Source organism: Diadema setosum, chromosome 14 (assembly GCF_964275005.1).
Source record: "Diadema setosum chromosome 14, eeDiaSeto1, whole genome shotgun sequence".
NCBI classification, from domain to species: domain Eukaryota; kingdom Metazoa; phylum Echinodermata; class Echinoidea; order Diadematoida; family Diadematidae; genus Diadema; species Diadema setosum.
In genome coordinates this window covers 37,737,798-37,753,312 of record NC_092698.1, presented here as the reverse complement: position 1 = coordinate 37,753,312, position 15,515 = coordinate 37,737,798, and the positions used below count along the sequence as shown (strand labels likewise).

Here is a 15,515-nt window from a genome sequence, read left to right as displayed (position 1 = left end):
AAGAAAGGAAATTTTCATTCATTAGTTTATTTTGCTATTTTAATTCTTTTTGTTTCATACAGAAAAAAATTTAATTTTCATATTCATGAATAAATTAGTGTACAGGATAAGGTGTTGTGATGTGTGAATGTGAAGCTGATGGAAAACTGGTTTTCAAAATCAAGTTTCATCTGTGCTGAATGTGATTGCATGTGGCATGTTACTGAGTCATTGATTTAACATTGCACTGTAGTATTTGTAGTCATACACGTACATTCCATTACGAAAAGAAACTTTGCAGCTATGTTATTCCTTAAGGCTTCCTACATGGTTCTTTTTTATAATAACACTTGCTCAAGTCTACTAGTATTCGTGTAATGCCCATTCTGAGGTGACTATCATGAGAAGAAAAAGAAAATATAGGTACTAACTATTCATACTGCATATGTAGGGCAATTCGTTTTAAAGTTCTGTGTTTGATATGGAACTTGACACAACAGCTGCTTGCAGTGATTTCCTGCTGGGGGCATGTGGGTCACCCTTTGGTGCCCAGAAGAGATGGGGGAAGTGTGGGTGAGGGAGAAGGCCAGACCTGGGAATGGGGGAGGTGCCCCACTTCCAAAATTGCTCCCTCATGGCTTCTTTGTCATACATCATACTGTACAGTGTATGTATGTCTGGTAAAGATATCATGTGCCTAGTTATGATGTTTGTATGGTATTTGATGTCTCCAAAAGGCATAATGTCCCACAGGACTTGTAACCCCAACATCTTTATCAAATCTGAAGTTTTATTTAACACATGTCATCATTAATCACACCTAATTCTCCCGTAACCCTCATGATGATGCATGCTTCAAAGACAAGTGCAGCTTGATTGGTGTGTGTGCCTCTTGTCACCCTGGTAGTGGTTACACTTATACCATACAGTTCCACGATTCACGTGTTTGACAGCGTGTTCATAGCGGTGCATGAAGGTGTCTTTGAAACTGACTTCCCCTACACGGGTCTGAGCACCTGTGTCCTATAATTGACCACTCATTTTGATGTCCAGATGCTGACTAATATGACAGGTTCTGCATTTTGTGGTTGAACCCCCATAATTTGTTTCCATCATTTATAGTCATGTGGAAGCTTTATTCTGGCCTATCAATGGATTAGTGCCCGATATAACAAGGTTCACTTTCCTTCTTGTACAAAAGTGTGTAGCTGATTATATTATGCTCCCCACAAATACAAGTGCTACTTTACGTGATTTTTAAACTTGATTTATGCAACATTTATTAAAGAAAACTTTGATGCGCACATTTGTAGGTCTCCAAGCAAATCAAATCAATTATTAGCCTTTAATTGAATTCCCTGAAATGAATATTACCTTTCAGACTATCAAATTCACTTCTGGAAAAAAAAAATCTCACTCAGCATTAACATAATGCTAGACTCCAGTGCCCATGAAATTGAAGATTTATGTTCTGAATGAGTCGGGTGGTGTACATGTACTTAAATTTACAAGATCTCCTTCTTTCTTGATTTGAAGTAGTTCTCAGAGTGCTTCACCAAGTTCTTCTCACATTCTGTGATGAGATGAACCAGGAGTGAAGGAGTATCCAGACGAGTAGGATGAGTGATATGCCGGCAGCGGCTCTTTGTGGGTGCGGCTCTTAACTGAGTCTCTAAAGGAATGCTCTTTTTAGCTCAAACTGAACTACTCTCCAAACAATTACAATGATCCTTGTGCATGTGAAGTGAACCTTCCCACATTGTTTTAAAGGTCGTATGTCTGTTTTGGAAACATCACAAAATTTTGCATGGTTGAAGAATAATGTCTCCCAACATCATGTCTGAAGTATTACAGTAATACACCTCGGTTTTTTTAAACAAGAAATAAAAAACTAACCCCGTGTCACTTTAGAATACGCTTCTCGTTTTTACGGAGAATAATGGTCTGAATTTTATCAGGGTCCTAAAAAATTGACTGGAATTGTAAATTTTTACAACTCTCTCATAGAGAAGTTTCCAGTTTTATCATTCTGAGGAAAGGTCTGAAATACAAATTGTACCTACCTCTACAATATGCCAGCTTATGAATGAAATCAAATTTTCAGGGTTTCAAAAGGGAGGCAGGAAATTTCAGGCTTCAGACATGGTACTTGATTCAAGTTTGATATCTGTGAGTGAACAGATCGGGGGCCTCTTGCCTAAAACTGTGGCAACTTTGCAATTAGTGATAACTCGGAATATCATTGATAACTGCAAAGATCGATGATAGCAACACTATTCCATAACTAATCACAGCTGAGATCTCAGTGATGGTTGCCATTGATTGCAGGGTTACCAGAACTATCAATTGTCAAGTTAGCATAGTTTTATGCAATGTGGTCCTTCGTACTTTGCAGAGCTCTAGCTGTATTGAATAGTGTTGATATAAGAGGGGATGACTTAATAATATGAGGTCAACTGCAAATTGGGGCACTCAGTTCAGGATCATTATGCAATGTCAACATTCCTAGGAAGGGTTCATGATTCTCAAGGCCATTGTACAAAGGGTCGGGACAGCTTCATTATTCATGAATAGGCAATATATCAGAGGTGGGCCCATGTTGTTCTATCACTTATTGTCATTTACATACAGTAGAAATATTATAAGAATAGGTGAGATTGGGTGTCCACTTCGATTGATACAAAAATATCAATTAAGAACAGGTGGGTGCAGCCCTTGTATCTCATCTACAGTAGAATGACTTCCATGCAGGCTGTGAGCGGAGAACAGTATATACAATGTAATTGTATTTGGAGACGGGATGGCTTAGCCTTTAGCAAGGCTCTGTTCAGTAGGAAGTTCCTGCGAAAAGAATTATTTTGATGTCATCATGTATAAAAGGTGAATGTGGAAAAAAGGTCAGAGAAATATTCAGGCAATGATGAGAAAGGTTTTTTAGATGTGTCTAACCATTAAAGAATGTTAGTGAATTAGAATGACATCCTTAAATCAGCTCAAAGTGATGACCCTTTTTATTGCCAAGGTTTCTTGACAAAACATAAAAAGTTTGTTATACACAACTGCAATAGAAATGCATTTATAACAGAGAATTAGATTCTAGTCCAGTTAATACACCCTCCTTGAATGAGTCGCATAAACTGATAAATTAATGAAACATCTGTATGAGATGATCTTCCCCTTAAAATCCTATTAACAGTTACTCGTTATACAGTCTTGAGACATTCCAACCAAGGCAGTCATGTTGGATGACAGAACAGAGGCACAGTCTCTGGATTTGCACAGGTGCAGGTTGCCATGCCGATGGCAAAAAGGGGCTGAGCTTAGCCTCTGGAGAGTATGGACGTGAGCTGATAATGTTTGCATGGATATAAAACACTCTTGAAATGCTCCCCCCCCCCCCCCCCCCCCCCCCCCCCCCCGGTACAGGTGAAGAAAGAAAGGTTTGCCCCCTTGGGTCAAATACATGCATGCTGAGTGAAGAAGAGAGTATGAAATAAAGAGTTCAGGAGCGGGACGTGGAGGGATTCGTGATCCTGGATGGTGATGTGTGGGGTTAGGAGCAAGGCACGCTCAGCAAACAAGCCACAGAGGTGTGGTTAAAACATATGAGAAGATATAACAATCGTGGGAAACATTCCTCCCCATTCCCTGCTTGGCATAATGTGATTCGTCTGGCTGTTGGTTCCATCGTCAAATGTGAGATTTGCATGACTTCAAGCTTTGTTCCCTTGTTTGCTCAAACTTTTTCATCAGGCATATATCCTGATTGTTCAGATGCCCTATTTCGCCTAACGACATTTATAGGTTAAGGCTGTTGTGTGTTTCCATGTTTCTGCATAGGGTCACAGGCATGCTGTAGTCTGTGACCCAGGGACCTAGATTCTCACGGCTGGTACAATGGCTGGAATTTTTATCTCTCAGCATGACCACCATAACGTATCAAAGATTTTGGCACAGTTAATGCATCATAGGCAGAAAGTCTTTTGTTTGGGTGTAGCCCCAGTGAAAATAAATAACTTTTTTGTCTGAGAGGAGTTGGTGGGGGACCTCATGGGCAGGGTAGGTGAATAGGACGAACTAAAGGAAACCGTGTGAGTGTGAAGGTGTTGGGGTTGGTGCTAACTATGCCATATAAAAGTACATGACGTAGAACAGAAATTTGTGATTTTTGCAAAGTTTATACCTAGTATAGACCTACACTGTAGTCAAGTTTTAAACTCTGTAACTTTTGTTGACCATAACTGGGGGACTGCCAGAATAATAAGAAAAAAAGAAAGAAAGATTGAATTGGCTATGCAATGAGTCAGGTGCATGGCTAAGTCAGTGCATAAATCAACCATTGTTATCAGGCATACAGAAGCCCCCCCCCCCCCCTTTTACGGCTAAAATAAACATTAAAATCAGCACCCAAACTTAAAAGAAAAGGTCTACACATTGTACTAAGGGCCACTGTGATATGTTTGATTTCATCTCAGCGTAGGCCCTACATAGTTTTAATGATTACATTCTTTTCTTTCTTGTTTGAATTTTACTTCACCCCTTATATCCTTGCAGGGTTAAATAAAACCTTGTATTTACTTTTTACTGTAGAACAGATACTTTGAATAGTTCAGTACAGTGTATCTATTTCACTACAACAGGAAAATTCCATTTTGCAGGCTTTGTGTACAACAGCATTTCTTGGGCAATGAAGGTCTCGTAGCATGTTGTGCAATGAATAACAGAGATACAAGTAGCTGCTTGGGTAAGTTAGGTGTTGGATTAGCGGTGTATCAGTGTTAATGTTAACAACTTGTGGGTTGGTGTCAGATATCAATTAATAACAGTCGCTGCCCATGAGTCATGTTGAGGTGGTGAATCATTTCCTACAGACGCTGAGGGGTGTTAACCCATAATCTCTCTCATTCATGTTTACCTCAGCCCCTGGCACTGAACTTATTCAGGATTTCTTGTTTCTCTCCCTCTTCCTCTATCTCTCTCTCTCTCTTCTCCTCCTCCACCCCCCCCCCCCCCCCCCTTCTCGCTGGCACAATAGACAGCTGTAGCCCTGCTTCATCATCTTAAAGTTTAGTCAGCAGAACTATATGAATATGGCAATAATAGACATTCACATAAATTGCTGTTTATGCCGCCTATCCCTCCGGCTCCCCCACCAAAAATGATGGGGAAAAATTGGCAATTTGTGCTATTCAGTCACAATGATAGGCACAATGTAGTTGAAAGGCAACCTTTTCCCATTATGTCCTTGCAATCATTTAGGAAATTTGTTATTCATAGAAGGAATAATACTAATGTGAATCATCGAGGCTGTAGTCACATCAGGGGTAATTTATCAAACCTATTTTAGATTTTAAGTGGTTGCCAGAAAGGTGTCGAGCAAATAGTTCCAATGGCTTTAATAAAAGACATGCAGACATTAAGGCTTGATTTTCCATTTGAAATCACTGTTTAACCATGGATGGTTTAACATTGTTTCCAGTTTGAAGGGGCCGAGTTGCGTGGTCCTTACAATACTACCAGTCTTTGATATTGTGTAAATATGAAGCTATGCAAAAATTAGGGTTGGTAATGAATACAAAAATGCTTCAAAATTGTATAAAATCTGTGAGTGACTGCATCTACCACACTCTATATTTTCTTTTAAACAGTAATGTTAGAATGAATCATTTAGTCAACAGATTATTAACATGCTGATATTTGCTCATATAAAGTATAGCTTTCTCAATAGTTCATAACATGATTCTCAAAAAACTCATAAAAATATGCTGGAATGTTTTTATTGCATTTCAGCGGTCAGAAAAGTTTGACAATTTCTGAATTTGATCTGTGGCAAGACTGAGATAGATGTCTGTGGGTTCCAATGAATACCCTACACTTACAAGTGTCTTTTTTTTTTCTTTTACAGCATATTACTATTAGGACCCAAGAGATTACATCATTGCACTAAGAGATGACATGGCATGAAAACTGAAGTTTCATGAAAGAAGTGATTGCTTTAAATCTGGCTATCTGAGTGGTTGGATGTATGACAATCTCTTAGAGGGCCTTGAGTATGGAATGCCTTCAAATTTTAAGCTTTGCTATCTGGGGTCAAATCTGAGCGATGTAATGATTTCATTGCATTTGTCACTTCTCCGATGGAAATCATACCCATGACCCGAGGCTCAGGAAATTGTGGTCCAACTAAAAGTGAAATGCTGTAGTTGGTGAGTGAAATACCGTATCTTGGTCAATAGGAACCATACAATAGTAATACAAGTATATATCTGATGTTTTGGGCAAGTGGTGTAATAATGCAAGCAATTTTAGCAATTTAGCCTTGTAAATTTTGTCACACTGATGCTTAAATTTGTTTGCCACACAGGAATGAAGGTGTTCTGAACTTGCCCTAGGAGCTGCCTTGGAAAATATATTGAATACATATCGTGATGCCCATGTCTATGAAGTTGATGTTTGTTTTCAGTGTTTTTCATTCATTCCTCTATACCATCTCATTTCATTTTGTGCTTCCAGGTGCCAGTCGAGCCAAGATCACCCCCCAGAAACCTGCACGAAGGCGACACAGGAACCGAACGACCGGATTCGAAGACATGCCATCCAGGGTGAAGCGAATGGCTCCAAAGACACCAGAGAAGCCTACCAGTAGAGATACAGATGGCTCTGATGAGGTGGATGGTGTTGTTCCCTTGGAAACAGCCATTCAGCAGCATCTGCCTGAAGATACTCCCCTCAGCTCCTCCCCTCCTCTGAAGTCAGCTCTGAGAAGTGCTGCTCCCGACCAGGCAAAGACCGACACAGACGGGAAGGCCATTCCAAAGCGTCCTGTCCGGATTGTGGCACCTGAAGATGAAGCCATCATCACTGATCTGCCTCGTTCCACTGTCCTTAGGAGTGACTACAAGAACTTAGCACTAGTCCCACAAGCTGACCTGGACGATGCTCTTTGCAAAGATGCAGAAACTCAGATGGAAGAGAACACTCCTGCCAAGATGACAGTGAATGCTGACACACAGTGTAATCTCAGTGGTGCAGGAGCCTCTTTCCTGGACCAGACCAGTCAGCAAAGTCTCCTGTTTGACATCAGTGCAGTGCACATCCAAGCCCTGTCACAGCTCTCCACGCCCAGGGTCAGGATGGACACAGAGGGGATGACCACTATGGAGGACATCGCCTGGAAGGACCAGGTCTTGCCTGATACCGAGCCTCACTGTCGTTCAGCTGGTGCAGCATTCTTTGGTCTCACATTGCAGGATGGCTCAGCTGGTAGTCCTGGTCTCATGGTGAGCTCCTAGCCCAGTACCTCTCTCATCTATTACTTCTCACTGCCCAATATCACTTGCATTTGTATCTTTCTGTGTCCTTTCTTTAAAGGGGAGTAGCTCATAATTCAGAATCTTTTGCATTCATGATGAAAGAAATACCTTTATATTTATACCATCGAACTAATTTGCCAAATCTAGAACATGTTCAGTAAATTTGTATTTTTTTCTGACAACAAATATTGCTATCTCTGTTTTCTCTGCCACATCTACATTAAGATGTTCCAGCTTTAATAGGTATTTCCGGTTGTATTATCTATGTTTGAAATGCTCAGAATATGTCAAGCCATTAGAATATCAATAAGCTTTGCTCCTTTCCCTCCTACTATCACAAACCATTAAACTCACCCAGGGTGCTTTGAGGCCATTCATGACCTGCAGCTGTACTTTGAGGTTGTTTATTTACGTCCCGACGTGTAATTGATCTGTGTGTAATTCAATTAATCCCCGTGTCTGCTGTGTGGTCAAGTTCGAATGATCCAGCTATATAACCGTTAAAGGACCAACAGCAGGAACCATATGCCATGTACATTTTATTGCTCGAGTATGGTAGAGACACACAAAGCCAGACAGAATTGCTCTAGCCAAAATTTTTGCCCAAAATGTCAACATCTCTACCAAATGTTGCCTGCCATATTTTGATAAGATATGCAGTATGGAATCAGCCATTTAGCTTGTCGAATAATGCAGACAAGGATTGTTTAATTTTTGTGACAAAATGCAACATAAGCAAACTATATCAACCAAGATGAGCTTAGTCATGCCTGAGCGTTATATTGTGTTTGTTCTAGTACTGTGTAATTGGGTTTTTATGTGTGTTGATTGTTTCCTTGTGATAGATAGTTCTAAGTGTATTGATCTTCTTTCTGTCCAATATCACTAACTTTGGCACAGTCTCAAATTTTGAACATATTTTGCCATTTGTTAGGTGCCAAAAACCACAGCTAAATTGAAAACTAAGTTTTCATGGCAAAATGAATGGTCTTTTGTTTGTGGAATAAATAGTCTTTTTCAAGAGCAAATGTCATATCAAAAACCAAAACTTTTTTTTTTTTTTATCTACAATGCCATCAGTGTTGTACAGTTACTTTTAGCACAAAATCCTGAGTACAGTTGACGGAAATGAACCATTACTTTTGCAACTACCCCCATCAAATAGAAATTAGCAAAACTTGTGTACCGTGAGTGCTAAAAATATATCTATATATTTATAATAATATATATATTTCTGTTGAAGGAGAGGCTTTAACTGTTGATGGCTTTCTTTGTTAAGATTGGAAAATTAATTTGAACATCCAGTTATTCTACTATGTTAGGTTTAGAATTCCTGATAGTGAAATTTTTATTTGTTCTCTCCATCAAGAAAAAATCAATCCATTATGCAAAAATGAAACCAATTTCTTTCATAATGACTTATTTCCAGAATTTTTGTAAGCTTTGAACATGAAATTATTCTAGATTTTAGAGTTAGACTGTATGAAAATGGTTCTCATAATAATGTCTGTAAACAGAAATTGTATTAATGATACATCCGCCATTTACAGCTAAATACTTTTTTTTTTCTGTGTATAGCCAGTGATCATTGAAGTTTTGTAAATCCAGTATGCCTATTTAGATCGCTCTATCATGATTTTTATATTTCTGTAGGTATGCTGTAATCCCAGCAAGACATCTCAAGTACTCCACATGGCGGACATTACGAGATCCATGTTTCCACAACCCAACCTCATCTCAGTCAGCCATGCTGCCAAAGACACTGTCACCATCAACCCCTCACTACTGGAGCAGCGCAAGTCTCGTGGTTCTCCCCAACCAGACGGTTCCTTTGAGACGGCCGTCATCATCACGGACTGTCTGCCGGCAGTAAACGTTGCCGAGTATGTGACTCAGAATGCAGAAAAGCATGAGTGCCTCCCGGATGTCTATGAGCGAGACGTCGCCACAATGTTGCTGCAATTGTGCCAAGGTTTGTGCCAGCTGCAATCCCACCACATGTGTCTGGAGAGCCTTAAGTTGGATCACCTCCTGCTGGTCAACAGTGGGCTGCCCGGTGGTGGTCAGAGACTGGTCATCAACCACTTGATCGGAGCGGAAGTAGTAACCGCGGCTCCTGTGTTGTCACCAGCTGAGGGGGGTGTGGCATCCAAGCTGGAGCAAAAATGCCATGAATTTGATGTGGGTATCCTTGTGTACGAGTTCTTACATCATGCTAACCCATTCTCAACTCGCACAAGCCTTATCATCTCTGACTATGCCAAAGAAGATCTACCCCACATTCCTGTCAAGTCACCTCTCTCCCAGGGCCTCCATACCATTGCCTGCAAACTTCTCACTAAGAAGCCTGAAGACAGGCTAACTTGTGATCAAGCCGTGACTCTACTTCAGTGCTTGTTGTGGGGCCCACCTGCCACCTTTCTTACAGAGAATGCCGCGACACCAGGTGCCCTGGATGGAGCACTGGAGAGATGGTTGGCGGTGGAGCGTGCCAACGCTGTCTCACAGATGGCAATCTCAGCACTGTTAGGGAGTGCATCCCAAGAGGGGGGCGTGTCCCTCTCAGACCAGCTAAAGTGCCAATTCCTTGCCAAGACCACAGTGAGTGACTGTAAGAGAGCCCTAGACGTGCTCTACGGGGGAACGTCCAGTGAAGATGTGGCTGTTATTGATACAGGTTTGGACCTCTGATATTCTTCACAGAGGTTATAGAGTACACTGCAACTATGGGAAGTTTACCACCTGTTTCACATCCATGATCTCATAATGGTATTGGGATACATACATGTATGTCACATTCGTGTATATTTTGAGAGTAACAACAATGTCCTAGGTGAACCTCTTCCAGAGGAAGCTGCACATTGCTTTGGCTAGTGAACTGTTTTAGTCAGTAGAATATCTCTCATATTGGTATGGAAACTGAACAAACAAACACACCAAACACAGCTTTCCAACTTTCGTGCTTTGATAGGGAACAATGCTGGAAGCAATTTTTACTTGTGAAAAATTTTTATTGAGCACACAGGTTTTCTTCTGGTAAGAAAAATCTGTGGATCATAGCACAGAACATTACTGTACCTCCTATGCTTTATAATCAATTGCAATGTACAGTATTGTCTTTTATGATTGACATGTACAAATTTATACTTTTAATGATCGCGTTGGTTGAAAGCTATTTATGCAACACAAATTCAGAGATGATACATTGAATCACTTGTCTACATCTTTTGAGTAATGGAAAATACTAATGGAATATCTTTCTGAAGAAAAAAAAATCCAAATAATTTTTCAACATAAATTTTTAGTGTTCTTTAAGCAGTGCCTTGAGAAACCCACCATTTCATGATAGCTGTGCCTGATGTACATAATATCATATTTGAAATTTTTCTTTTTCAAAATTGAATAGGTCTTCATGAGTTCTTTTTGAAATTTCCAAATTCCAAAATCCTCTTAAATTTCAAGTGTATGTCATTGGAAGGGATATGTTGCCAGTTTGATATTTGCTATTTTGGTACATTTTCCCTGTTGAAGACATCTTGCTTCACTCAATTTGGCATATCATGTAAATATGTACAAAGAGTGAGTATAACTTGGAAGTACAGTTCACCTTGCTTAAGTTGACCTCACATAAGTCAAATGATAGCCTAAGTTGAAGGTCTCTTCAAGTCCTCTTCTCTTCATATTCTATTGATTTTAATCCCTTGTAAGTCAAATTTCCATAAGTCGAAGCTATTTCTTCAGTCCAAATAGATTTGAGTTAGGCAAGGTTGACTGTACCATACTTCTTGCAGTGTGAGACAATGATGCCTTTGGTACCAGTTCATGAATTTTGATCAGTGATATGATCTAAGGATTAGTTTTTAAATTCATCTGGTTTTATTTATTTGTGTTTTGTTTGTCACTGTAAAGAAAATTTCCATGAAAGGAAATATATTTTGTTCATTGAGCAATCCATCTCTGTCTTAAAATATTTTCCCCTTTATAAAACTCCATGAATATTGTTCATTGAAATGGTATGCTTAAGTTTTATAATTTACCTGCTCTTATTGATCAGTGTTTTGTTTGCCACTTTAAAGGAATTTCTATGAAAGATAATCTTCTTAGCTGACTGAGCAATCTATTTGTTTTTTGATTTCCCCCTTTTGTAACCATCTAGAATTACTCTGCGATATATGTGACAATGAGAACCGATAGCTTTTCCAAGTAATATTATACGATTGATTTTGAAATATAAACAGTACTATAGTTCTGGCAGTGAGAATGTACATATTGAGTTTCATTTTAAAACCATCCAGATTTGGCTGAAAGAGAAGTTATTTTCAAAATCAAAACAAAAAGAGAAAATGGCTGTAGCATGCTGAAGTTTCATGGTTAATCACTTCTGTGTTCTTGAAGTGCGCAGAGACAAAAAGAGATTTTATCAACCCTTTGTCAGTCTGATATCAGATACAAGGTTGTATAGTGCTCACTGAAAGGCATTGTAATGTGTAGTGTTCAAACTAAATGTAATTCATGCAAGATGTAATTTTGCAGTGTGATGCAGACAAGTTTATTTTTTACCTTGAAGATGAAAATATGTATATCTCGTGCAATTTTTTGAAGTTTTGTGCCTAATATCATTCTCATGCTTGCGGATGTAATATGCTTTTGACAAATATATCATATGCATTAAATGTAGGATCTTAACAAACCAGCTTGTAACATTCTTCTCTTTGAAAAGTTGTGTTTCATAATAGTACATGAGTCTATCTATTTATCAATGGTAAGATTCTATTTCATTTTTCAGTGAAGTCACTTGATTAAAGATTCCCTTAATGAGTACATAAAGTTGGCTACTTCAGCTTGCAACCTCTCCCTTTTTCAAGATATCTTGCTTTTATCTGGTCATGTATGTCTTTGTTAAAATTTGTTTACAGATTAGATTGATTTGAACATTTCAAAAATGTGTTGTTCAAAATATTACTCCTCGTTGGTCTAAAAGAAACCATCCAGGTTTAACATTAAAGAGTAATGAGTCAATCTGGAAAGAAGTATCAATACTTGACTAAACAATAAACATTGTGATGTGTCGTCTTTGTTGTATTCTGAGTTGCATCTAACCCACCGCAAGGAGGATTCTTACTAAAGATTTATAAACGAGGCATTGTATTCATACGATTCATTCCAGTGATTCCACTCAGAAAACAAAGTGCCTTTGAATGTTTCATTCATGTGTCGCGCACCAACAGCTGTTGTCGAAAGTCATTCCAAGCTGTCCAAATTCTGACGACAAATGCACTTTGTTTCCCCAGCAGTGAAAACGTACATGTGTTGAGAATGATGAGTGTACACAGGCTGTGGTTTGTTCCATGTGCCTTATAGTCTGACACAGGATTAGCTAAATCCCCTGAGATTACCATGTGATTAGCATTAAATTTTTAAGTGTGTGGATTATTTCTTTTTAAACCCATGTTCTGCCCACACTTCCTCTTTATAATGCCAACAACGTGATTTCTGTTGCTTTTAACCACGGGAAATATGAAACAAGAGGCCACTTGCTCAGTAGTCCTTTCACCCAGTTTCAAATGTCAAACCATATTTGTTATTGTAATACATCTTTCTTTCTTTTTTCTCTCTCTCTGAGAGAATGACAAACCAATACATGCTGGTGAGCATTTTGGTTGACTTTTTGATGTCAGGAGAGTGGAGCATGACTTGTGTTTCACCACAAGTTGCTGAAACATTCAGTGTGTAACCTTGTTACATTCCACCAATTTACTTCCAGATCTGTGTCTAGTCAGTTCAAACAAAACAAGCTGCCATACAACATTATTAAACAGAAGGCAAGCTTAGATTTTAGTATGTCAAGCCAAGTTCAGCTTTTTTCTTTCTTTCTTTCTTTCTTTTTTTTTTTTTTTGATTTTTTTTTTTTTTTTTTTGGGGGGGGGGGCATTTTGTTAAAATTTTTGATCCGTTGTCATGCTCTGCTGAATTTAGTATTTTCAACAACTTCTCTCACTCTTCAAACTGAATTTTGAAGTTCTGTGAATTCTTTTGTCTTATCTGCAAATTTGATGATTTAAAATGTTAATGATTTTGACATGAAAAGTTAAAGGTCACAGTGAAGGTATACTAAATATGTACTGATTCTATTTCACATCTATTTCACTGGTATCTAAAAATAATTTCTGTGGGAAAGAAAGACAATGTTTGTTTGTCAACTTCATCATACACCCCATGATATTAATATCATCTTTCCATAATTGTTCTGTAATGCTGCTCTTGTAAATTGTACCTGTATGTTGCTACAGATTACTTGTCTTTATATTTTGCTTAAGGTTACATGTTACAATCATATTTTTACAATATACATGTACAGCTATATACATATGCCATTGATAATAAATCAGTATTTGATAAACTGCAAGAAATTGTGGCTGCATCTTTTCAACTTGTTGTGTTCATTTTCAGCACGTGGAGTTTACTGGCAGCTGGGTTAGTTTGGAGTCAACTGCTATTATGACCACTATTACTCATATCACATATTGCTGTTATACATGTATTTCATCATCATTACAATTCAAGGAAATTAATGGCAATGAGCTGTTTAAATGATTTGTGTGTGTGTGTGTGTGTGTGTGTAAATGAAAGGCAACAAGACAGTTACAAAATAAAAGTGCAATAGGATACAAATTGACTAAAAAAACAAACAAAAACACCTTACAGTAAGTTTTACATAATTTCTTCTGCATTACTTCTAACTTTGCTGTCTGTTAGTTTTTTTTTTTTTTCTGTGCTTCACTGTTGTATTTTGTAGTGAATATACATGTGCATATTTCTATTTCAAACTATAGAAAAAAAACTATTTTGTTAACTTTTAATTGATATGCATTTGATTCCAATAGCAAACACATACAGTAAAGAGGAGAACATTGCAAGTAAGCTTATGTAATTTATTCCAAAAGTTTCGATCAGTTTGGTGTTTTTGCTGGCTAGGAGATTTTGTTTCTTCTCAGAGGGGTTATTTAATTCAGACCCTGTAATCAAAATCAAGTTTTAAATGGGTTGAGAAAGGAGAATTGGGGTAGGGCACTGAAGGAATATTGTGAATGTCTATTGTCATGGCATGCATATTTTGTGGAATTGTGGTGAGGTAGCAACACGTGTGAACACAATTTGAAATTATTTACATCTGTTTATTAGAATGGTCGCTGACTGGAAGCATCATCCTCTGAACTTAATTTGATTGCCGGAATTTGTCGTGTATTAGCAGACTAACTGTGAGAAGGGCGGCAGCAGGAGGAATGTGTTAAATCAGTCTGGTGGAATATCAAAACATGGTTTGATACGTGGGGATGTGATGTACAAGTATTACCAAATATTGCGAACTGATGACAGCTATCTTAAAGGTATGATGTAGTTTTGGTTGAGATGTGGCTTCAGGTTTTTAACTTGTTTTTGTTAGATGTAAGATAATGCCAAACCACGTATAAAATATCAGAGCATAAAATTTTAAGGAATTCAAAGGTTATTTGATATTGTATGATGAAAATTGGTTTTGAAATGGCTAAGATATCCAAAAATCAAAGTGGTCTTAATCAAAGATTGGTCTCTCCTTTTCTTAGAACCACTTGTTTTTGGATATCTCAGCCATTTTAAACCGATTTTCATTAACTAAACTTTGAATTCCTCGTGGGATTTATACATTGTATGTTCTTTCATATTCCACAAGTGGTTTATGTGATGAAATTGGTTTTGAAATGGCATGGCTAAGATATCCAAAAACAAAGTGGTCCTAATAAAGGTTAGAACCAACATTCATAGGACCGCTTTGTTTTTTAGATATGTCAGCCATTTTAAATCCGATTTTCATCAAATATACTTTGAATTGTATGTTCTTTCATATTTCGTAAGTAGTTTCTCATTATCTTACACAAAAAAAAGCAAATCTGAAGCCTCCTCTCCACCAAACCTATACAATCCCTTTAAGTCATAAGGTCCTTCATCAGTCCTCATGACTATCATATTACATTCAAAATCGAAGACCCAAAACAAGTAGGACTCAAATGTATCAAAACAATTCTCCAATAGGGGACCTAAAGTAATGTGAGACCATCTCGAACACTGTCGGACAACGTCAGAAACAACATTCTTCGCGTTATTTGAACAGTTTTGGTAAACCGAATATAAACAAAACTATACAGAAAGTTCGTAAAAGCCCTTTTGAGAATCATAACGTAAAAT

General features: G+C 38.1%; 1 protein-coding gene across 1 annotated transcript in view; it reads left to right on the top strand.

Annotated features, from left to right (window-relative positions):
• The window catches only part of LOC140237665 (uncharacterized), a 35,529-nt gene extending 25,526 nt beyond the window's left edge, over positions 1-10,003 (top strand). The window contains exons 3-4 of the mRNA XM_072317590.1: positions 6,493-7,259; positions 8,946-10,003. Of these exons, the coding sequence (XP_072173691.1) occupies positions 6,493-7,259; positions 8,946-9,983 (1,805 nt within the window). The 3' untranslated portion in view covers positions 9,984-10,003. The remainder of the gene's footprint in view (positions 1-6,492; positions 7,260-8,945) is intronic.
• The last annotated feature ends 5,512 nt before the right edge of the window (positions 10,004-15,515 follow it).